A 23,249-nucleotide genomic window follows, 5' to 3' on the forward strand; every position below is an offset into this window, starting at 1 on the left:
CTGAAATTCGAGAACAACTTGATGGATAAAGGACTGTTTATCATTCACTTGTTTCATGATATTTTCAGAAAATATCATCATATCATTTATAAAGCAAAATGGTCAAATTGGAGTCATTTTTTAAATTCTTATCGTCACTTAGCCTAAATTGTTATAGCACTCAAGCGAGTTCTACAAAGCAGAACTTAAAACACTTGGTTGAAAAATGGAATTAGTAAATATTTGGCAAACATTTTCAAATCAATGTTTCTGTCAATCAGTTCATTGACCTGTTGTTAGAACTAGTCTGTACATTATTTGTATGGTGCACAGTTCTATTAAAATATATACATATACTTTGTTGACACATACAAATGTATTTTGTAAATATAAACACATATATTTATTCATAGTTTCCTCTTTTTATAACTCCTTTTCTTCTTTTCAGTAGTGTCTCAGTATCATGCGGTACAGCATCTCCTTTGTCTTCTCCAGGCTTCCGTATGGATGTAGTGTTTTTATCACCTGATACTTCCCTCTTGCTCGGCTTCTTTTTGTCATATGAAAGCTAGCTACCAGGCTAACGGCTACTTAACAGTGACCATGGATATAAGCCGGTTCACACCGGGACGGCGATGCATTGTCACCAGGCAGTAATTAACATCTGTCCACAGCGGCGACCACCTCCCCTGCTCATTATCTGTCTACTTTGTACATTTCGTGTGCAGTCAGTCGGTTATCTTTGCGACTTTTGCCCTCTTTATCCCGCAGTGGAGCACTGTTGGCCACTGGGTTTCATGCTAGTTTGTTAGCCTGTTAGCCAATTAGCTGTTGAAAAGCGGCGTCGCTCACTTTGAGGCTAAAAACTAACTGGACGGGACGGACAACAGCGGGATGTGCAATGGCATCGGTTCGGGTGGCTGTCCGGGTCAGGCCCATGAACAGGCGGTGAGTTAAAGACAATTACTTGGTTGTTTAACCCTGACTATCACGTTTCAGTCAGTAAAATGTCAAAATGTCGTTATTTTGTAAAGCTAACTGAGGTCAGAGGCTCATACAGATGTAGCCGCTGGCAGTCTGTTTAAATCACGTGAATGAAATGTAATTTTCTCAACTGGAAGCGTCTTTAATGTTATTTTAACAGCGAAATAGAGTGATTTAAAGTGAGATACAGTCTCTGGCCCAGGGGGGTACTGCAGTGAGGTGTGTGTGTGTGTGTGTGTGTGTGTGTGTGTGTGTGTGTGTGTGTGTGAGTGTGAGTGAATGCAGCTGGTTATGTGGCTTTCCTAACCGCAGGTGTTCATTCAGTGATTGATACAGAGGCTGACAACATGTTCTCACCTGTTTGTCCCTGACAGACAGAGCAGGTGTACAGACTAAAGCAGAGAAAGCAGACAAACTGCAGATGATCTCAGGTGTTGTTTTTAATGACAGACAGGAAACAGCCATCAGTTTTGAATAAAATTTGACACCACCGAATCAAAGGATTATTTTCATCCAGACCTTTTTAAAAAGTGACTTGATTTCTGGCTCGTATATGTCTTTTCTTTGTAAGTTTTTATTGCTGAACTGCTGCCCCATGCACCATTTTCCACAATCGTATATCAGTTATCATATATGTTGGATATTATGACTATTTGCGCTTCTGGTCTGATGCTAAACTGCATTTTGCTGTCGTCTGTGTCTGACAATGACAAAGTTTAATCTAATCTAATATGATTAACATGTAACAATATCAATTCATTATATGATCCAATTTTAAATGCATTTATTATGCCAATGTTTATTTTGTAACCTGTCACACACACAGCTGGGTATCGTTGGTAATCTCTCTTTCTTTCTGTTCATTGTTTATTAAATATTTTATTTAAGCAATATATTTTAGCTGCTTTCATCTTTTTTAACTTTGAATGTTTTCTTGTTTTCTTTGTCTTCTATGAGAGTAAATTCAAAATTCTGACTATTTGTCAATAAAATAAACAATATGAGTAAGTAAACTTGGACCTTGGGAAATTGTGATGAGCATTTTTCACTATTCTGTGACATTTTATAGATCAAACCATTAATTAATGTCAGTGAAAAAAAAAATATGTTTATAAGAATGAAAGTATTCGATACTTGCAGCTATAAGCTAATCTCCAAACAACGCTTAACATACTTTCTCAATAGTCTGGTTTGTTTGAGATAACCTCCATTTATTACAGGCTCATAATGAGAACACAGCGTTATGTAATGTGTTGTTCAGTTACTTATGTCCCATTCAGCACAGCTGATGCCAACTTATAAACCCTGCAGAAACCCGACTTTTAAACTGAAACCATCTACACAGCATCGAGTGTTCCTGTCCAGCTTTAAGTCAAACATAGAGGATGTTGCTCAGCCTGAGAACAAACAGGTGGAGACAGAAGATCATACACGACTAAGCAAACATGTTTCCCTGCTGGTACAGTTCGTGTTCAGTCATGTGGGTTTTATTGATGTCAGCCAGGTTTTTTTTTCAGCAATCACAAACTAAAGTTCAGCAGCAGAAACTGTTGGAAATATTTTTAAGATCCAGTTTGGATACCACATTTTCAAGAGCTGCAGTAATCATTAATGTTATGTGTGTGTGTGTGTGTGTGTGTGTGTGTGTGTGTGTGTGTGTGTGTGTGTGTGTGTGTGTGTGTGTGTAAATTACAAGACACCTGCTGTAGTGTAGAAGTTACAGTTTGACGCAGTTTTTCATCATTTCATATTTTAGTCGTTTTTGTGTGATATAAAATAAACAGCATAAAAATGGTATCAGTAGCCTGAAACTACTGTCTGACACTGCTTCACCACATTGAACAGCCTACAGGTAAAAAGATCAGATTAAGGTTGATTCACTATCTGTGACAAAGAGTTTCAGCGTCTCCTGGGTGATGATGGAAAAATATTCAGAACAACATTATTTATCAACTACAACTACAAAACATTGCAGAAGCAAAAACAGCATTGGTCACCACACCGCCCTCTTTTAAGCAGAATATATTCTTGACAGGTAGTTCAGATAGAAATGTTAAAAAGGTGTTTTAAAAACTGGCGGATAGTAAACACCCTCTTATAATCAGCTGCATGTTGCTCTGACTTTTTAAAGAAAGTTCATGGATACCAAGGTCTGTCTTGTGTTAATGTTGTGAGATAAGCAATGAAAAAACAAGAGCTTAATACATAAACATTATTGATCTTTTACAGGGAGAAGGACTTGACTGCAAAATGCATCATCCAGATGGAAGGGACCAAAACCTCCATCGCCAACGTGAAGGTACTGTTTTTTTTTCCAGAGGAAGAAAACTGTTCATACAGGCTCTAATTCAGGCTGAAAATGTCCTTTTCAATTTTGTGTTGTGATTTCCAAAGATGGCCGATGGCGTCGCAGGTGATTTGTTGAGGGATCGAATCAAAACCTTCACGTACGACTTCTCCTACGACTCCATGGACTGTAAGAGCTCCACGTATGTCTCTCAGGAAAAGGTAAATAAGAGTCACAGCGTTTCTGTCAAAGTTTGTTTTAAAAACCCGTTCGGAGACGAATCAGCTGACAGGGTTTCTAACGGTGATCACATGAATCTGGCTTGAATCAAACATTCAGGCACATTCACTTTATTGTCTTCCAACAGCAGTGGATCAACCAGTCAGCTGCCTCGACTTTCACCTGTCAAGTTGTTTACTTTGGCAGGTGTTTGCGCCTCTGCGACACCTCTCCAGAACACCCTGGTCTGCACAGACCTGCAGAGACGTTTACGCCTCAGATAAACAAGATTCCAGCAGTGTAAATAATAGTGATTTAAAAAAAACAGAGCTCAGATGTAGCACATAGCATTAAACTTTACACTTCCTGTTTACATTACTGTGAGCATGAGGGGGACTGTCGTGTCAAAACTCACAACATGTTTATTCTAAATGAAAATTAGAGCAACAAAGTTGACTCTCTGTACATTTTGACGCACTCACAATGCCCCTCCATCATGGTTCTTATATCCTCTGCTCCATCGACTCACATACATGCACACACTGTATATACGGATGTCTGTGTCGAGTGTGTGAACGTACAACACGCATAGGACAAGTGTCCTATCTTATTCTTACAATAACACTATACGGCATGCCAAGATAAGACGTATAATTACTGTCATAAAGGTCACGTAAGTTAAACTTCAGCTAAAGTTTCAAAGGCTTATTGTGATTAATAATTTTCCAATCCTGTTTTGCAAATTCCCTGCTCGTTCGGATTTGGGGTCAGAGGCTGTTGTCAGTTAAAACAGCTTGTTGCTGATGGACTCTGTGTGTTTACTCAGGACTCTTAACATGATTGGAGGTTGTCATGAGCTCTGACCTGTTGCATTACAGCACTCAGACTCTGAGTCATGTGAGGATCAAATCTGGTGTGAAATATTTTGCAGTGTCGTGCACCATGAGTCAGCAGAGGCAGATCTAAAAGCTCTTAATTTTTTTCATTTTATTTGCAGGTTTTCAAAGATTTGGGCTCAGACGTGCTGAAGGCGGCATTCGAGGGCTACAACGCCTGCGTCTTCGCCTATGGCCAGACCGGGTCGGGGAAGTCCTACACCATGATGGGAAATCCAGTGAGACAAAACTCACATTTAAAATCCACATTCCTGACCCTTATCCAGAACTTCAGAACAAGCGACACGTCTCACAGAGTCTGAATTATCGATCTGTCTGCTCAGTGACGTCATATCCGAAGGCTCCAGCAGAGTTCGACTGAGCTTGCCTCATTTTCAAATGATTAGTTCGGGCAGTTGGCTGCCACCAACGATTATTGTAATCTATTGATTATCTTGTTGATTAATCATTAAGTGTACAAAAATCTTAAAAACCAGTGATAAAATGGCGTTTACGTTTTCTCAGAGGCGATATTCAGTTTACTGTCATGTGTTGCCATTGACACAATTAATGGTGATATTCTGTATTTTGCTTATTGTCAACAAATCCCATGAAGAGACCAAAACCAATAAGACGTTATTCTGTCTCTCAATACTGTCTGGCTCTCAGCTTCAAGCCCATCGTTTCCTACTGAAGACATAAATCTTTAAACAACTCAGAAAATATAGTTTAATTTTTTAAAAGGGCTCAAAGAGCTGCTCATCAGTGGCGGATTAATCCACATGTCGTGCTGTAGTGAGTATTTGTGGCAGCAGGACGGCGTATGTGGGAGTGAGTCAAAATAAACTACAACTTTACACGACAGTGTGCGTTCATGGTAATGAAGGAACGTGTCAGCCAGTGCAACGGTGTGACTCAGTGATGTGTTTTTAATGAAGCTCTATGTGTGATACACACACAGTACAGGTTAGTAGATACATTCACTACAGGTTCTGGTCTTTTAATGAGATTTGTTGACAATAAGAAAATTCTTTTCTGTGAAAGTGAAATCTTAATGTTTTGAGTCTAAAAACATAATCTACCCATACAATACGCTCATATCTGTATTTTTAACTGAAGATTTAACCCCCACCTTTCCAAAACAAATGGATGACATGACCTCAGTCTCTCAATGGACAGGCAGCTTTAAAGTGTCAAAGCCTCTGGTTGCTGTAGCTGTGTGTCACTGAAGACTTTTTGTCTTGTTTTAGGGCGACGCGGGTCTGATCCCGAGGTTCTGTGAAGGTTTGTTCAGCCGAATCTCTGAGGCGACTCGATGGGATGAAGCTTCATTTCGTACAGAAGTCAGGTGAGACCTGATGTCAAGCTTCACTTAGAGAAACTCACATCACATGTTAGGAGGTTTCTCATTCTGGCCACTGCACCTTCACCCTCTCTGCTTTTTGGAGCCATGTTAAAGGCTGTCCCCGACAATTGAAGTGGAAGATAAGACCACCTGACAGATTGAGCAGACTCCAGGTGCTGGAGCATAAATAAGATTATGAATTAACAATTTAAATATTGCTGTTAACCACACTGCTGGGTTGATTTGAGGAGAATGTGATACAACTTTATTATTCCAGTTTATTAAGCTGTTTACTTACATCCCCAGTTTGACCAAATGCAGCATCCTGAGCTGAGCTGAGCTTCTTCTTGCTCTTCAGACGTGACAGAGAGGAACTTGTATCAGGAAGACATATATTCACGAGGAAATGTTTTTGTTTTTGAGGCTGCAAAAAGCACTTTTGACGAAAGGCAGATAGAAGTAATTGTGACAGGACAGTCTGAGATACAGAGCACTAAACTGGACTGGGGCCATGTTTTCCTCTGGTTTGTGTCTTCAGCTACCTGGAGATCTACAACGAGAGGGTGAGGGACCTGCTGAGAAGGAAATCCACTCAGACCTACAACTTGAGGGTCAGGGAGCACCCAAAAGATGGGCCGTATGTAGAAGGTGAGACTGCGACACAGAGCACGCTCCAGGGCCAAAACACAGCTGGAAAACCGTGTTTTTCTTCTTCTTCTTTTTTTTTTTTTTAAGGTTCAGTTCCTGCTGCTTTTGGTTAGCTAACTTACCACAGTCTGGTTCAGTTCAGGTCCAGTTTTACTGTGTTTTTCAGGGATGGAGAAGTTGTGTTTGCAGCAGGTGAAAGAGTTTTACGAAATGAAAATCAAGAGTTGACTTGGAGTATTGATTGTTGTTGTGTCGACTTCCTGTAACCTGCCCCCTCCATCCTGTGCTCAGATCTGTCCAAACACCTGGTGCAGAACTACAGCGACGTGGAGGAGCTGATGGAGGCTGGAAACATCAACCGCACCACCGCCAGCACCGGCATGAACGACGTCAGCAGCCGCTCGCACGCCATCTTCACCATCAACTTCACTCAGGTCAGAAACGATTCCCTGACTGCAGAGAGCGAATCATTTCTATTGGTTTGAAAGAGCCGTTGAAAACAAGAGCTTTACTAAATTTTGTTCGTCAGGACATGTGAGAATAATTAACTCTGGTCTCAGAACAGTATGTGGACAGAGTACAGAAGGTTAGGGTCAGTTGTAAGGACTGTGGTGCTGGTTGTTGGCAACATCAGCTTCTTGTTCAGGTTGATTTCATTTGTTTTAACTCAAAGTTTGTCGAAAACTTTTGCTGATTTTTAAGAATATTTTATATTGGTTTTTCCAAAAGTGATTTCTATGCAGATTTTATGTCACAAGCAGAAATAAACTTCTCGGTTGACAAGAATGGCTCAGAGAATACGTCCTCTAATACAAAGTGAAGAGGAAACAGTGCAGTGTGCAGGGTTTTTTAAATAAAATCATTCAGAAATTCACAAGATTTCTTCCTGACAGTAAAAAACGAGTCATAATTGCACTCTCGCTCTCTGTTAGGCTAAGTTCGATGCAGAGATGCCCAGTGAGACGGTCAGTAAGATCCACCTGGTCGATCTGGCGGGCAGCGAGCGAGCCGACGCCACCGGAGCGACAGGCGTCCGGCTCAAAGAAGGAGGAAACATCAACAAGTCACTGGTCACCCTGGGCAACGTCATCTCTTCTCTGGGTCAGAAACATGAGATAATATTTCTGTTATTAAACTCTGGTCCGTGTTATTTTTATATATATAGTTTGCTGTGTTTGTTGACTGAAGGATCTGTTTCCTGTTTCTGTCCAGCTGACATGTCACAGGACGGCGTGAACACCAACCTGAAGAAGAAGTCAGTGTTTGTTCCCTACAGAGACTCGGTGCTAACATGGCTGCTGAAAGACAGCCTGGGCGGCAACTCCAAGACCATCATGATCGCCAGTAAGACGCAACATTAAATTACATCCAGGCACATGCAATGTTCCAAAAGCAGAACGGTTTGATGTAATTCTGTTTAAAATCCTTTCTCATTGCAGCCATTTCCCCCGCTGACGTGAACTACGGTGAGACGCTCAGCACTCTGCGATACGCTAACCGAGCCAAGAACATCATCAACAAACCCACCATCAACGAGGACAGCAACGTCCGGCTGATCAGAGAACTGCGGGCTGAAATCGCCCGGCTGAAAGCTCTGCTGGTTCAGGGCAACCAGGTAAACAAAGTTTGATGAAACACACAGCAGCTACACTCTGGTGGAGTTACAGTTAAGAGTCCAGAGCAGGTCTCAGGATCTGCCTTCAAATTCAGGCATGCTGAGACAGAAGAAGAAGAAGAGAAACTACTTGGACTTAATTTTATTGAATCTTTTTGTGAGGTTCTGTATTGTGGTGCTCTGTTTGTAACATGCTACTAGCTTAACAATAGTTATTCTAATAATAGTAATGAAGTCACAGGACAGTGTTTCTGACCTTTGTGTTTTTGTTTTTGTGTCAGATTGCTCTCCTGGATTCGCCCACTGCTCTTAGTATGGAGGAGAAACTGCACCAGAATGAAGCCAGGGTGAGTCTCATGTTCTCGCAGTGCTTTTCACTGAATTTTAACCTGCATGGTGGGAAGGTTGATGTCAAATTTTTGCACCATAAAGTGTGATGACTGCAGCACCAGCTTCAAACCTGCTGCAGTGAACTAGACATTCATGTGAACTGTAAATGTAGCTTTGTTGATCTCTGCTCTGCTGAAGTGGTTTCTGTTCTTCTTCTGTTGATTTGTACGGATTTGCTTTTGCAGGTCCTGGAGCTGACTAAAGAGTGGACCAACAAATGGAACGAGACACAGAATATTCTCAAGGTTAGAGGGCGTGCTTGTTGTATCATCCATGTTTTTCATGCTCAACTTCTGTGGGCTGAGTTTGAAATCAGCTCTGGAGAAACGAGCAACCTCTGCTGGTGTTTTTTTGTCTTTGTGTACAAGTTTGACTGTTTTTTGTGAAGTTGTGGTCGAAGCTTTGTCGTCATATCGATGCCCACCCGTCTGCAGGAGGAGACTCTTGCTCTGAGAAAAGAGGGCATCGGTGTGGTGTTGGACTCTGAGCTGCCTCACCTCATCGGCATCGACGACGACCTCCTCAGCACGGGCATCATCCTGTACCATTTAAAGGTCAGAAATCACCTGAAACACTTCACCTGCTGGACAGAACCGAATCATCTTCCTTAAATCGTGATCCACCAGGCTGAAATATAACGTTAACGCCTGTTTATGTGGTGATATTTGATATTTGACTCTTCAGGCCTTCATCAGAGTTTGAACTGAAAGAAGGTGGCGTTCAAAATTTTTGATTTCTAAACTTCTTTGTTTTTCTCCTTCCGCCTCAGGAGGGACGGACATACGTTGGCAGGGAGGACGCGTCCACAGAGCAGGACATCAGTGAGTTTGTCATAGGAACCTGTTCTGTCAACAGAAAAACATCTACATTCGCAATTGACATGCAAACACAGCAAAGTTCTTCCTTCTCCCCAAAAGATGTTTGATCTGTGATGGAGAAAAAAATGATTGATGTGTTAATATTTAACATCTGTAATTTCTTTTGACATGAAATCACCTCTTGAACAGTACAACATTTTTTGTATTGTTTATAAATGTTTCTTTCCAAGAGCATGTATCTTTAGCTTCTATGTTAGCTCTTTTTTTATTTGGTTTGTCTTTCTATAAAGAACTTAATCAGCCCTATAAACCATTATTATTATTGTATTTGACTGTAGTACCCATGTCTCTCCTGTGTTTTTGTTTCCTCCTGCAGTCCTGCACGGTCTGGACCTGGAGAGTGAACACTGTATGTTCGAGAACCAAAACGGCAAAGTGACTCTGGTCCCGCTCGGCGGAGCTCAGTGTTCGGTCAACGGAGTTCAGGTGACAGAGCCGTCGCAGCTCAACCAAGGTGCGAAACCTCTGATATCTCATCAGTTAATGTCACTTCCTTTAAGCTGCACTTCATGAAAACGTGCTCAGTAAATCTTCAGGGGTGAAAGAGGAATCTGGCCTGTACAGTTTTCACTTGCGGTTGTGTGTTGTGTTGCGGTCCAGGTGCTGTTATTCTGCTCGGCAGGACCAACATGTTTCGGTTCAACCATCCGAAGGAGGCGGCAAAGCTGAGGGAGAAGCGAAAGGTGAGGCTGTCTCTCACTTTACGGACTGAACCTGCTCTCAGATGAGATAGTCTGGTTGATGTTGTGACCCTCTGACTTTAACTTTTTCCCCTCAGAGTGGTCTGCTCTCTACGTTCAGCCTCTCTATGACGGATCTGTCCAAATCCTGTGAAAACCTGTCCACTGTGATGCTCTATAACCCCGGGTGAGTGTATTAATTCACAAATAAGGAGCTGCATGTGATTATCAGCTCAGACCCTGCAGTGCATCTCCCCTCTGCATCAAAACCCCCTCAGGACTTCACATTCAAATTAATCTGCATTCATACAGCGCTGACAAAAACACAGTACCTCCAGCGGAGGCAGGACTTAAGCTTACGTCTGGTGATATTTTTTTATTTTTCTTTTTGTCAACACATAATGTGCAAATGTGCTATTTCTTCTGCTTTGGTTGAGCCTTTTCAAAAAGTGAAGTATTGACAGAGGGACAGACTCATTGTTGCTTTTGGTCTTTTCATGGGATTTGTTGACAAAAAGAAATGTGCAGCATAATGGAAGCCTCATATCTTAAGAATGGCGATGTTGGAGTTTATTGAAATTTACTGTGGACATTCACGATCCCCATCCTAATGATTTTGACCTCTGACCCTGATCTTTACTGCTACCAACAGGCCAAAACTTTGCTCACATTTAAACAAGATCTAGTGAACAGATTTCCATGATATTTACTGAGAACATTCACGCTCCTCGGAGGATCAACCATTTCCATTTTGCACACCACATGATTTTCCCTCTCATGCCAACCTGAGGACACACTGTCAGCTCTGCGAATGAGATATTTAACTGCTGGATTGTTATGAAACATGTCTCTAGAGATTAAAAGTCTCCAGAGGATGAACTCTGCTGATTATTGTGTCGCGCACTGACCTTTACTGCCACCATCAGGCCAACTCTTTGCTCTTGTTTGAGAGAAATTGAGCTTCTTGTTGTCAGTGTAATCTTGTTAATTGTAGCTAAACATGAATTAAATGGTTCATAGTACTACCTTTGTATAGAGCAGCGCTTTTTCACTCACTGTAAGCAGCAGTGGGTTTTATTGGACACGTATCAAGGCTGAGTCCTTACTGCGGCAGCCAGGGTTCGATTCCTGCATGTCATCCCCTCTCTAAAAAATAATAAAAAGCAGAAATGCCAAAAATAACCTTAACAAAGCTCATTAAACATATAGTTTCCTGTCGTCTGTACACACTTTATGGTTAAAGTCCGCTGGAATTAATGTATCAACCCTGTCTTGTTGACAGTCTCTTCACTGAAAAGGGCCCCGTCTTCCTCAGGTAGACTCAGCTGTCCACTTCCTGTCTAACTGTCCCGTTTTTGACACAGAAATATTTGTTGACTCATCCAGTCTCTCAGCCTGACCCCTCATTGTCTGTTTTTTATTATTTTGCATGTCACCTCGTTGCTTCCGTCTCCATTTTGACGTCTGACAGTAGAGATGTTTTGTTGCTTTTTCCACGTTGCCTGGCATTTCATTTGAAGCCACTGTGTTTGTCGACTGCTGCTTTCACTTATTGCACTTCACTAGTCGTGCCGTAGAATGCTGATGTGTGCTTGCTGTTTTTGACGAGATTAAAGGAGGCTGATTAAGTTTTTTGTATTTACAGATTGGAGTTTGAGAGACAGCAGCGAGAAGAGCTTGAGAAACTGGAGCTGAAAAGGTACACGTGTCAGTATTTTCTCAAAGTCTATTGAGAGACTTGACCATGCTCTCATACACAGGAGTAAAGTTCAGTTGAATATAATCACACTTGTGCCTTCTATTGAATCTGGTAATCAAATCTGAATCATTTTAATCTAATCAAGATGAATTTCTCAGGGTTTGAAGTAACTTAAGTTATCAACACCCTTACTAAAACTCAGATAATTACCTTTTGTCGGGTGGAAAGGCAGACATGAGATAACATGAACAGCTATATGAAGTGTAAATGTTACCAGATGCCACCCTTTAAAAATTATAGAAATACAATTCTGTCATCGTGAAGAAAACTTTTTAAGATTTGCTGATGCAACACTGTGTCTCTTGTTGCTGCTGCTGTAGGAGGCTGATCAAGGAGATGGAGGCAAAGCACCAGAGTGAGAAGGCAGAGCTCGAGCGCCTGCAGCAGGAGGTGGAGAGTCAGCGCAAGGAATCTGAAGAGGTGCAACAGCGGATCCTCCATCAGGAGGAGAGCCTGCGTCGCCGCAGCCAGGACATTGAGAGTCGCCTACGAGACTTCTTGGCTGAGAAGGAGCGCTTTGAGGAGGAGAGGCGCTCAGAGATCCAGGGGGTGAACCTCCAGCAGCAGGAGGGCGAAGCAGAGGGGGAGGAGCAGCGGCGGCAGCAGCAGGAGGCTGCAGAGCAAACTGAGATCTACCGTGAGCTGGAGAGGCTGAAGAGGGAGCGGGAGGAGCAGAAGGTTCGTCTGGAGACTGAGCGGCGGCGGCTGGAGGAGCAAGAGCGGGAGCAGCTGAGCCTGGTCGGGAGGCTGGAGGAACAGCTGAGAGAGAAACACGAGGCAGCCGTCACCCTGCTGACCCGGGAGGACACCCGCCGCCTGGAGGAGGAACGTCGAGCTCTGGCTGAGATCAGAGAAGCACTCCTTCGTGCCAAAGAGGCTGGAGAGAGGTCAGATGTGGAGGATGCCAGCGAGGAGGCGAGATCTGCCCAAACACAATACACCGACTTCAAGGAGGCTCAGGTGAAGGAACTTTGCCAGCTGGAGGAGGGGCTCCAGCAGCAGAGGGAGCGCCTGGAGAAAGAGATCGCTGCTGAGCGCAATACACTGCTGCTCCTCACCCGTGGCCTCAAAGAACGACAACAGCAGCTGAAAGAGGAGCAGGAGAAGGGAGCGCAGGAAGCCACAGCTATCAGCCAGGAGGAGCACCTGGTCAAACAGGCCGAGCACAGACTGCAGTTCAAGGAGCGGCAGCTGGCCAGCGTGGCTGATGGCCTCCTCCCTGCACTGGCCGAGGAGAAGCAGAGAGCCGTGGAGATGCTGGAGCGCAGCGGTGGAGGCAGCAACGGGAACTGCGACAGCCCCCCGGGGCTCGACAACACACTGTACCAGGTGGAGAAGGAGCTGGAGGACAAAGAGGAGAAACTGAACCTCCACTGGCAAAGTGCTCAGCAGCTCCAGCAGCTCCAGGAGACCTATGAGTTCACGGCCAATGTGGCGCGGCAGGAGGAGAAAGTGAGGATGAAGGAGAAGGAGATCCTGGAGTCAAAGGAGAAGCAGCAGAGGGAGGCGATGGAGCAGGCAGTGGCCCGGCTGGAGAGGAGGCACTCGGCCCTGCGGCGCAGCATCTCCCTGGAGCCCGACACCGAGGAGCAGAGACACAAGAGCTCAGTCATCAGGAACCTGAGGACAGGGGCCGACCTGAGCCAGCAGAGGTCAGAACTTCCAAAACAGACAGATGTACAACGCATATTTTAATATGGTTCATTTAAATTTAAAGACAGTGACATCTTGACAAGTTATCAGAGGCCATAACAATGTCTGAAAAACAATATTTTTTTTGGTGATAAAGAAGCATGTTTGTTGGTTGGGTTTGGTGTTTGGTCTTGATCAAATTAAAAATATCACCAGCCGAATGACACTTCAACAAAAACAGAAATTGTTCTGAGACGTCTTTTAAAATCAACAACATACCGTCTGTGCTCTCTAGAGTGGAGAGAGAAATCCAGAAGCTGAGACAGAGGATCAGTGAAGGAGAAGAAAACAACAAGACTCACTCCATCAGTAACGATGAGAAGACGAGTCACAACAGCCCCCCCGTCAGCCACATCCAGAGTCTGAACACACTGCTGCCGCTGTCAGACGACAGGTACACCTCCAAGAGCTCTCCAGTCTTAAAAACCTGGTTTTTACTCTGTTTGCGCTGCAGGTTGTGTCCCTGCTGGGATGGAGGGTTGATCTTTCCATCAACTGTCAATGTGTGTATGTTTTTGCTAACATTGGTTCGTCATTGTCTTTATTTGCCAGGATAAACGCGTACATTGAAGAGGAAGTCCAGCGAAGATTACGCAAGATGAATCTTCTCAACGGCAGCAGCAGCAACATGGACCTGTCTCTGTCCTGTGAATCGCTCAGGGTAAGAACTGACCCACAGAGTTTATTAAGGTGCTGTTGATTTGTTTTATTTTTTTCAACAACTCAACATCAAAAGCGAGCTCTGTATGTGGACGTTTTCTCTTTTAGCACATCCAAACTCCTGACAGAATATTGATCACCTGCTCTTTTCATAATGGATTAATAATTAAAAGTCAAAGTGCTACAGAACATTTTTTGGTTCCAGCTTCTCAAATGTGAGAATTTGCTGTTAATTGCTTTCTTAGACTGTTGGTCAGACACACAAAAGAAAAAAGACATCAAAAGACACGAGGAATAATTAACTGGCAGATTTAATCAGTTATGATAATAATCATTAGTTGCAGCCTGAATCTAAAATTCCACTAAGTGGGGGATTTTAATAGTTGAGGTTTTGCTAATAATCAGCTAATCAGTCAACGTCCTGAACATGTCTGTGATCATTTTGCCGTTATGGACACAAAAAAAGTTCTGTGAATTCTCAAGTAAAGTCGGTACTGACAGTTATTTAGTCAAGAGTGTGATCTGTTGAACAAAGAACTGCCTGGTTGTCTTCAGCTGAGGCAAATGAAGGATCTGGCTACATTTTGGACCAATTTACAACTCATTGCTTCTCTTACAGCACTTACTGTACTGTTGCTGGTAGGTTTTGAAATCTGAAGATCTTTGGCTTTATTTCCGCTCTAAAAGTCATATTTGGCTCATAAAAGTAAGAGTGAAAGACAAATCCAGCAGGTCCAGGGACAGGTTGCGAGTCAAAGCGTCTTTCTCTGTGTAGAACTGATATTCAGCTCTTTAACCCTGCAGGAGGAGGAAGAAGTTAGCGACTGTAGCTCTGTTAGATTAACAGATGAGGTAAGACCAGGATCCATCTGCTCTGTATGCCCCAATGAGACTTTCCCCGCTCTGTAATCTGCATGATTCTCCCAATACGGTTATGGATCGACTCAGTCACACTTCTATCAATCAGTTTGGTTTGTAGTTCTTTTGATTGGGTTCTTCTCCACCTGTTTTTTATTTATCCTGGTTGTTGTGTTGTTCCATTTATCCCTTTTTCTTCTCATCATGAAGTATGATTTAGAGTTTTGGATAATATATTTTTTAATCCTGCTTGTAATTTTGCAGACTGAGAACATTGAGTGTGTATTTAGTCTTCAGTGATGCTGAGAGTTGATGTTTAGTTTCATTGTTTTCAGGATGATGAAAAGCAGCAAAACATTAATCCAAGGAGGCTTAAATATGAGGTAAGAGCAGGATCTTATTTTGGTTTTGGGATTATTACAATTTTCTAATCAATCATTAAATATCAGTAATCCTGCTGTATTTTTCAGGGGTTCCATATGTTTGCATTTTATTAAAATGTACCTGTTATTACTCGTGCATGGTAAAAATTTCAGAACAAAAATCTTAATATATTTTCTTTGAACTTTGAATGAGTTTTAAAAATTCAGGAATGTACAGACTAACCTATTTAATTTTTGAATTCCAATCACTAACATCAGTCACTTGACTTCCATTTCGATAGTACGAGATGAAGATTGAAATGGCAAAACATTTTTAATTTGGGAATACTGAATGTTACAGAGGGGTTCTGTTCTTTATTTTTGTAAGAGCCAAGAACAAGGATCCTCACTTCACTTTTTTAGGATCTTAAAAGAACTGATTCCTGGAAAGTAGACTAGCACACAATGTGATATTTCAGCTCACAGTCCACTTCAAACCACGTTGAATTAAACATGGGTAAATTAGCATTTGCGGATGCCATTTCTTCGGTCAAACAATGTGCAAGATGGGTGGACGCAGCCAGAAAGTTAAAATATTGGAACACATACATCTAGTCATCATGAAGGGTATAATCATAAAATTATTTGCAAACGCTACTTTGCCCATGTTTGATTAGAATTTAAAGTTTAAGACATTGAGGGTTTTTTTGTACACTTGTCATCCTAATTTGCATGCGAAACCTCCTCACACTGTTAATTTTGAATCACTTATATCTCACCTGGTCACCTGGTGATGGAGGAACTGTAATTCTCAATGGGGTGGATTAAGGACTTCAGTATAATTCAAAGAGCCTTCACGTCCCTCTTGACGATGTTGTCATGGACTCCCCCTTGTGCACACAGAGAGCCAGTGGGTTGCGGTCTAGCCTCCTGTCTGCCCCAGAGCTTGAGGCAAACTCTCCTCCTCACATCTGGGAAAACATGATGAAAGAACCAGAGACGAGCCTCTTAAAGCTTCACGGAGGAGAAAAAGTAAAATCAACAGCTCAGCTCTTGATTGAAAAAGAGGAAGTGCCTTACAAAGGTGACAAAAACAAATGGTGGCAAGGAGTGGTGAATACTCCTCTAAGAGCAGTGGGCCAAACTGTTTGTGATGATCGTTGTGATGTTGGACAACACAAGTTTTGTGTCACCTCAGCAAACACCACGACCAACAGATATGATGAAAATGAAAATATCACTGATAGTAAAAGAAGTGATTCTGCGTCCAGTGTTCCTGATGATGATGATGATGATGCTGATAAAAAGGTTGAAGATGGAGCGAAGGACCTGCCGGTAAAGGAAAGCTCTTCTTATCCAACAGAAAGAGTTTCCAAGTTTCCAATTTTCCAACTTCCCAGTCTTCAGTCATCAAAGTTGCTGAACTATGTCAATGACTATATCAGTTGCAAGTTGAAGTTGAAGGAATCGGTTTGTGGTCAAATGAAACAAGAGACAGACACAGCAGCTGAGGAGGTAGAGGCCAACAGGAGCTACCATGTGGGGTATTTTACTGGAAAGCTGTCCGAAGTGTACAAAGGCGCTGGTAAAAGGCTACAGGACACACGGGACATCATTCGAAATGTACAAGTAGGTGAAATGAAGGTTGTACTCTCTCAATATGTGACCATGATATCCAAAGAGCTGCCACTGATTCATCGAATGCATCTTAAACCAGAGCCAGAGCCTTTCGTCTTTGCAGAAGACAAAGCAACTTCGGTTGATCTGTTGATGGATAGCACCCTCAGTCTTCCTCAGAATCGCAGCATGCCTGTGATCCCAGGTGTCGCAGGATGGCCTGAAGGCTCTGTGTTGTCTCTCAAAAACACATGTCCTGAAGTTTTTTATCAGAAGCTGGTCGAGCTGCCACCGGCCCTGTCTCAGCTACAGTCACTTTCATCACAGAAGATGCTAGAAAAGTTGGAATCTGTGGCCCCTCCAATGAAAGTCAACAAGCCTTTGAGTGTCTTCTGGCTCAGAACTGCCAGCCGTAAGCATCCGATCCCAAGGCCTGGGTGCTTGCTTTTGTCAGAAAAGGACATAACAGTGCTGTCAAGTGAAACCAATTCAGTCGACACCTTAGGTATTTTTCACCAGTTTAATCTTCTGGAAATCAAGAATGTCCAGATTAGCTTGGCAGGGCAACACATTCGCCTAATTGGCTGCACTGAAGACACTGTCTTGGTGGTTTTTACCCACAACAAAGAACTCACCCAGGCGTTCTGCAAGGCTCTACTGAAGGTTCTCTCTCCTGAAAAGTTCTCTGAAGGGACTGAGGATCATCCCTTACTCTCTGGTGACCTCATGGTCCTCTCTCTGGATTGGTCATCAAGAGTTCCTGACATCGTCCTGGACAACGGATTTCACATTACCTCCAGATTTAAGCGGGTCCTGGCAGACCTGCTCTACATCATCCATGGGAACATGGATGGTCCTGGCAAACCATCTCTGGCAAACATTTGTCCTCTGCTCTACACCAGCGTCAAGGTCATGAACTCTACCCGTGTGCATCAGAGCACCATTTTTCAGTTCCTCCTGACGGACACTCATGTAGTTCTTCTCCGTGAGGATGGCGTCTTTCACCCGGTGCCACGGGACTCCACTCTGGTTCCTGCCCTGCCCCAATTCCAGGGGCTTGAACTCCGCAAGCGCTCAGAGATCAGATGCCTGCTTGTGAGGAAGAATGACAACTGGCTGGTGGTAGAGATCACGTTTACAACTGACAAACCTCAAGCTCAAGAAAAGAAGGTGGAGTCCAGGCGGGGCTCTGCTGAAGCGACCTACGTCGGGCGCAGTCGGTGCGATTCCTGGAAATTATCTTTTAGTTGTACCTCAGATGCTGTGATCTTGATTAATCATCTGTGTACCTAAGTTATACACCTAAAGGCAGTTTAACATGACTATGTTGTTGTTACCGTAGACACCGTATTTATTTTAGGATGTGCTAACCAAGTTATTGCCATTTGATGTAATAAAGAGTTGAGACAAGTCTGAAAAGGTTATTCATCATCTTGCCAAAGTAAAGTTGATGCAAGTATTTTTTAAATATTTTTAAACATTTTAGAAACCCGTTATTGAAATTTAATTGTGTGATATGGTGATGGTCTTTTGAGATGCAGATATGTCTTAACTGTAATCTCTGTAGTTTAAGCGTAACCGGAATGAATGAATGAATCAATGAATGAAGATTTCTATGTATTTATAAAGCATCTTTTCTGGCATTAGTCACATTGATGATTCTGGCTTATTCTTGTCTGTTTTTGGCTTTTTTTTTATATGATTCAAAGGGAGAATGTTGATGTCACTTAATTGCACAGATGAATGTAAAATGTTGCATCTGCACTTTAAGAAAAATAATTGTGATCGGATGACGGGAGGATTTGTCATGATGTGAAATGATTACAGATGAAATGTTATTAGCATGTATTTGAAGGAATAATATTTAATGCCCCTTAAAATTGTGTACAGTGAGAACATGATAATTGTGAGGATAATAAAGATTGTAGAATCATTATTGTCTGACTTTTTTTTACAGTCACTGCAAATCATTATCGGTGACAAAATTGATTCACAGCAGTTCTTGTAATTGTTTTAGCCAACCCTTTGCTCTCCACCTCTGTCTTCTTCTTTTCTTTTCTCGTCTTTCCTCTCTCCCGACGACTTCCTCTGCAGCACCTGGTCTGTCGTCCTCTCAGGACGACCTCTGACGGCCTCCAGGAGCCCGTTAAAATTAGCATTCCTCGCTATGTCCTCCGCGGGCAGGGTAAGGACGAGCACTTCGAGTTCGAGGTGAAGGTGAGTTCACTCAGTGGCGTTCATCACCATCTTCATCGTCAGTTACTCACGTCCTGACCTGTTGATCATTTCTTAGGTGTGGTCTCTTTCATCATCCATCTCTCCGGAGCTGGTTCGGTTTTTCTTTATGTTTTGTTTTGAAATTTGAAGTTTTATGCATGTAAACTTACACTTGTGGTTGAAGAAGTAAAAGTAGCAGTACCACAGTGTATTTTAAAATGATATATGACTGGATGACTGATGCATTCGTTGTTTGCATCATTTTAATATTGCAGCTGGTAAAAGTTGACTTAATTTCAACTAGTTTGTGTGCTACCAGGTAGTTTCATCCGTAATATTACATCAGAAGGTATTTTTTCATTGTGTTAATAACCTGAATCATCAGAGTAACCAGTAAATTGTTGAACATGATGATTCAGTTGTTTGGATCTTTTCACCCGTCTCTTCATCGAACGGTCCTCTTTCCTCAGATCACCGTGATGGACGAGATGTGGACAGTGTTCAGACGTTACAGCCGCTTCCGGGAAATGCACAAGAGCCTTAAATTAAAATACCCAGAGGTGAGACAGTGTGATGCGCTTTGAACTTCTCACACAGTAAGCACATCATCAGGGAGAAGTCCTGACTGTGGGCTCTGTTTAATGTCCCTGACGTCTCTCTGTTTCAGCTGGCAGCTCTCGAGTTTCCTCCAAAGAAACTGTTTGGAAACAGAGATGAGCGGATGGTTGCTGAGCGCAGGAATCACTTGGAGGCAAGACATTTTAATCCAGTTTTATTCCCACGTTAAGAAAGAGGCAACGATAGACAAAGAGGTTGATTGTCTCCTCATCCTCTGTTCTGACCTACAGAAATGTGACTTTGTGCTGCGTTTGTTTTTTGCAGCGTTATCTGAGGAACTTGTTCCGCGTGATGCTGTCGTCCTCCAGCTCTCCTCTCAGAGCCGACGCAGACGGCGGTTTCCATCTCACCAAACACGCCATCTGTGAGTTCTCACCGTTCTTCAAGAAGGGCGTCTTCGAGTACAGCAGCCACGGCACTGGCTGATTTGACTGTGAAGCCTCTGAGCTGGTGATTTGTCCGCGGAAACCAAAACAAAAAAACTGCTCGGTGCCTTTTCTCCGGGCCTCGGCTCGGGAGAATCACCTCAGAGGTCAAAGAAGGAAAAATTTGCAGGTCAGTTTCCTCGCCAACCTCCCGTCATCCTGTCAGACCTGGATGCTGTCAGGTGCTGTTCAGCTCTGAGTCCACGTAGAAACTTTATCAGGAATGTTTAAGTAGAGAATTCAGCGCTCTGTTTAAAGAGTTTCATTTCTACATGATACATCCAGAGAAAAGTAGAACAAGTTTCCTTCGTCTGTGATGATACAACTTTTTACCATCTTCAGTCACTGAACTTTTGTTGAGTTTTTTCAGTCGATAATGGAAACAAACACTTTATTTAACACATTCTAGCAATAAAAAGCTTTATATTAAATATATTTACATGCAGCTGTAATATTTATAGCAATTCCCTCATGTAGAGACAGCTGTGCAAGTCTGAAAGTAGAACAAAACATTAACACAGGCGAGGTTGGGGGTTGAAGTCCCTGAACAGATCACTGATTTAAAACAGGCATTTATCCTGAAGAATGGACTCCTGCTGAAACAGTGAGTTCATTACTGGAAAAAAAAATAATGCCAAACATTCACTGTCCGCTTCTTAAATGTGAAGATCTGCTGTGTTTTTTCAATTAATATTGTAAGCAGAATATCTTCGGACTGACAAAACGAAGCTTTGGGAAATTCTGTCGGGCATTTTTCACTAATTTCTCATATTTTATAAACAAAATAATGGCAGCTGTAGTTCAATCACATGATGGACCCTGAATTTTCATTTCCTGTCAGTATGTAGATGCTGCAGTCACACGACAGGCGAAGCTCTCCTGCTGTGGTTCATCACGGTCTCACTGGCTGAATCACAGTTTTACAGGGCAGGTTCCTCAAATCGGTCTTAGAACAACATTCAGAACCGGTTTTGCTTTCTGTGATCGTTCCTCTGTTCATGCTGGACATTAAAAGATCTTAATGTGCTTTCAGTGGATGTGATTTAGAGGATAACATCCACAGTCCTCGTTATGTGAAGTAATGCAGTCAAAGGTTTATCTGCAGCTGATCAGATCATCCTGCAGCTCAAAGAGAAATGCTGCCATTGAAAAAACAGACTGTAGAAGACTGTAGAAGATATTCACTTGATGTCTGACTCAGACTGTTGAAGCCTCATTTCAGCTTCAGATACTCTTTAAAACACATTACTGCACAAAATGAGGACTGGGTTTTGTCCTCCGTCACTTCCTCTGAACGTTCTCAGTATGAACGATGAACCTGCCCTGAAAGTTAACCATCAGTGCTCCGTGTTGACTCAAAGCTGATAGACAAGTGTCCAGAAAAATAGAAACACAGCAGTGATTTTTGGCTTCTGCTCTTCTGAAACGCGCCATCATTAGTACCTGCAGATGGAGCAACTTTATCTTTAAGGCTGGACTGTAATTCAGCTGCATTGTATTTAAACGATTAATAATTTGTCCACCTTATTTAGTGTACATATGCAGCTGTGATATAATGCAATGCACTACAACAGAACTATAGTCTTAAAGACTGCAATTGAATTTCGACAGCACACGAGTTTGACAAAGGCTGTATTTAAGCTGTTGTACAGGACGGTATAATAACAAACAGGAGATTCTGTTTTTCTGGTTACGCAGACGAGTGTAAAGAGCTGGACCGAGCTGTCACAATATCCACAGATCAACAGCTTTTTATGCAATGCTGAACGAATCTGTGCTGTCTGAAAGGGACACTCAACTTTTCATAATTCCCACATACAGAAATTTTCTCATCATCACAACAAAAACTTTCACCTTTGATGTGACCTTAAAGGTCACTCTTTAGCCTTTATTAGGCTGCAAAGTTATCGAGTTTAAAAAGATGAAAAGCTTGGAATAAATGAGTGGACTAAGTTTGTCTCCTGTCAGCACCCCTCTGTGCTCTGATAATAAGAGTTTGCATTTTCGTTGTAGGCGTATTTGCTTTTAAACAAAGCGTGATCATTAAAGTGGCATTAGATGGGAGTTTAACAGGGATGATCTAGTACCTTCTCCACGTAAAACATTGTGTCCCTCCAGCAGCTCAGAGCTGATTTTATTTTTATTTTCCAGTGAGTCAGTCACACACAGTAAATCTGCATCAGGTCTTCCAGAGTCTCACTGTTGTGTTTGCAGCTGAAAAGGAAACAGGTTTGGATTTGTCAGCTGTAGTTTCATTTGAATTTGCCTGATTATGAACACATGAACCACTGACTGCTTTTTTTAATAAGCCATACTTTGTGTATATAGAATGTAAATATTAATGTGCATAGTTTTTCTATACGATATGCTTGTATGTAAACTATTGACATTGAATGTCAGTTAAAGGAATGTATTACAACATTCAGACTGTTGACTGTTGCTTTCCAGGCGAACAATAACTGTTAAAGGAATAGTTAGACGTGGTGAGAAATGTGGTTATTGTCAAATGAGAGGATCAACACGGTTCTCACGTCTGTACTGTTAATATGTAGCCACAGCCAGGAGATGATTAGCTTAGCTTAGCTTAGCTTAGCGTGAAGACTGGAAACAGAATCCACCTGCCAGCAGCTCGAAAGCTCGCTGAACATGATGCACCTCGTTTGTATCTGTACAAACCAAATGGAAAAATGACACTCTTTGTGTTCATCACAGTAACCGAGTCTCGGCTGGTTGCCTGGTAACCTCACAGCAATAACTTCAGGAAGTCACTGCTCGCAGCTGATATATACACACATTTCTCAAAATGTCAAACTATTGCTTTAAATTGTTGAACAAAGTGTGCTTTGTTATTTTGTCTGTTTTCAGACTGAACTGTGGCAGAATGACAGAAAACAGATTAAACTGCTCTGATGTAATAACTTGTACAGTATCTTGTTGATTCAAGTGCCGCTCACTGATGAGAACAATGGAATATCCTGATGTTTACGAGCATATTAGCATGCTAACGTTTGCTAATTAGTGCTAACTATAGGTTTCTTTGGCTTATCACCAACACTAACGCTGATTTTGATTAAAAACTTAAGTTTTGGACAAATTAAAATTCAGATCTAATCATGGCACGAGATGAGAAGAGGATCAGCA

At 42.3% G+C, this 23,249-nt stretch overlaps 2 protein-coding genes across 2 annotated transcripts; both read left to right on the forward strand.

Annotated features, from left to right (window-relative positions):
- Window positions 1-569: 569 nt before the first annotated feature.
- On the forward strand, window positions 570-23,035 carry kif16ba (kinesin family member 16Ba). The gene is made up of 27 exons (XM_070984289.1): window positions 570-927; window positions 3,193-3,262; window positions 3,358-3,471; window positions 4,467-4,583; window positions 5,595-5,692; window positions 6,228-6,337; window positions 6,629-6,771; window positions 7,270-7,438; window positions 7,550-7,681; window positions 7,777-7,952; window positions 8,234-8,299; window positions 8,528-8,587; window positions 8,777-8,896; window positions 9,112-9,163; window positions 9,537-9,674; window positions 9,821-9,903; window positions 9,999-10,087; window positions 11,183-11,215; window positions 11,546-11,599; window positions 11,980-13,311; window positions 13,587-13,745; window positions 13,904-14,012; window positions 15,205-15,252; window positions 18,943-19,065; window positions 19,536-19,625; window positions 19,733-19,816; window positions 19,948-23,035. The coding sequence occupies exons 1-27, from the start codon at window positions 881-883 to the stop codon at window positions 20,107-20,109; spliced, it is 3,978 nt and encodes a 1,325-aa protein (XP_070840390.1). The 5' UTR covers window positions 570-880; the 3' UTR covers window positions 20,110-23,035.
- LOC139345618 (uncharacterized) lies at window positions 15,803-18,141 on the forward strand. Its single transcript, XM_070984352.1, has one exon. It carries the CDS (start codon window positions 16,111-16,113, stop codon window positions 18,139-18,141), a length of 2,031 nt encoding a protein of 676 aa, XP_070840453.1. The 5' UTR covers window positions 15,803-16,110.
- Window positions 23,036-23,249: the final 214 nt, after the last annotated feature.

Source organism: Chaetodon trifascialis, chromosome 2, assembly GCF_039877785.1.
Source record: "Chaetodon trifascialis isolate fChaTrf1 chromosome 2, fChaTrf1.hap1, whole genome shotgun sequence".
NCBI classification, from domain to species: domain Eukaryota; kingdom Metazoa; phylum Chordata; class Actinopteri; order Chaetodontiformes; family Chaetodontidae; genus Chaetodon; species Chaetodon trifascialis.

What these genes read in the sequence shown, in the direction of transcription:
- kif16ba (XM_070984289.1), top strand. Translation starts at nt 881, where the DNA reads ATGGCATCGGTTCGGGTGGCTGTCCGGGTCAGGCCCATGAACAGGCG. An exon ending in TGCACCAGAATGAAGCCAGG is followed by an intron (nt 8,300 to 8,527) that starts GTGAGTCTCATG and finishes TTGCTTTTGCAG; the next exon opens with GTCCTGGAGCTGACTAAAGA. An exon ending in TGTCCTGTGAATCGCTCAGG is followed by an intron (nt 14,013 to 15,204) that starts GTAAGAACTGAC and finishes CATTGTTTTCAG; the next exon opens with GATGATGAAAAGCAGCAAAA.
- LOC139345618 (XM_070984352.1), top strand. Translation starts at nt 16,111, where the DNA reads ATGGACTCCCCCTTGTGCACACAGAGAGCCAGTGGGTTGCGGTCTAGC.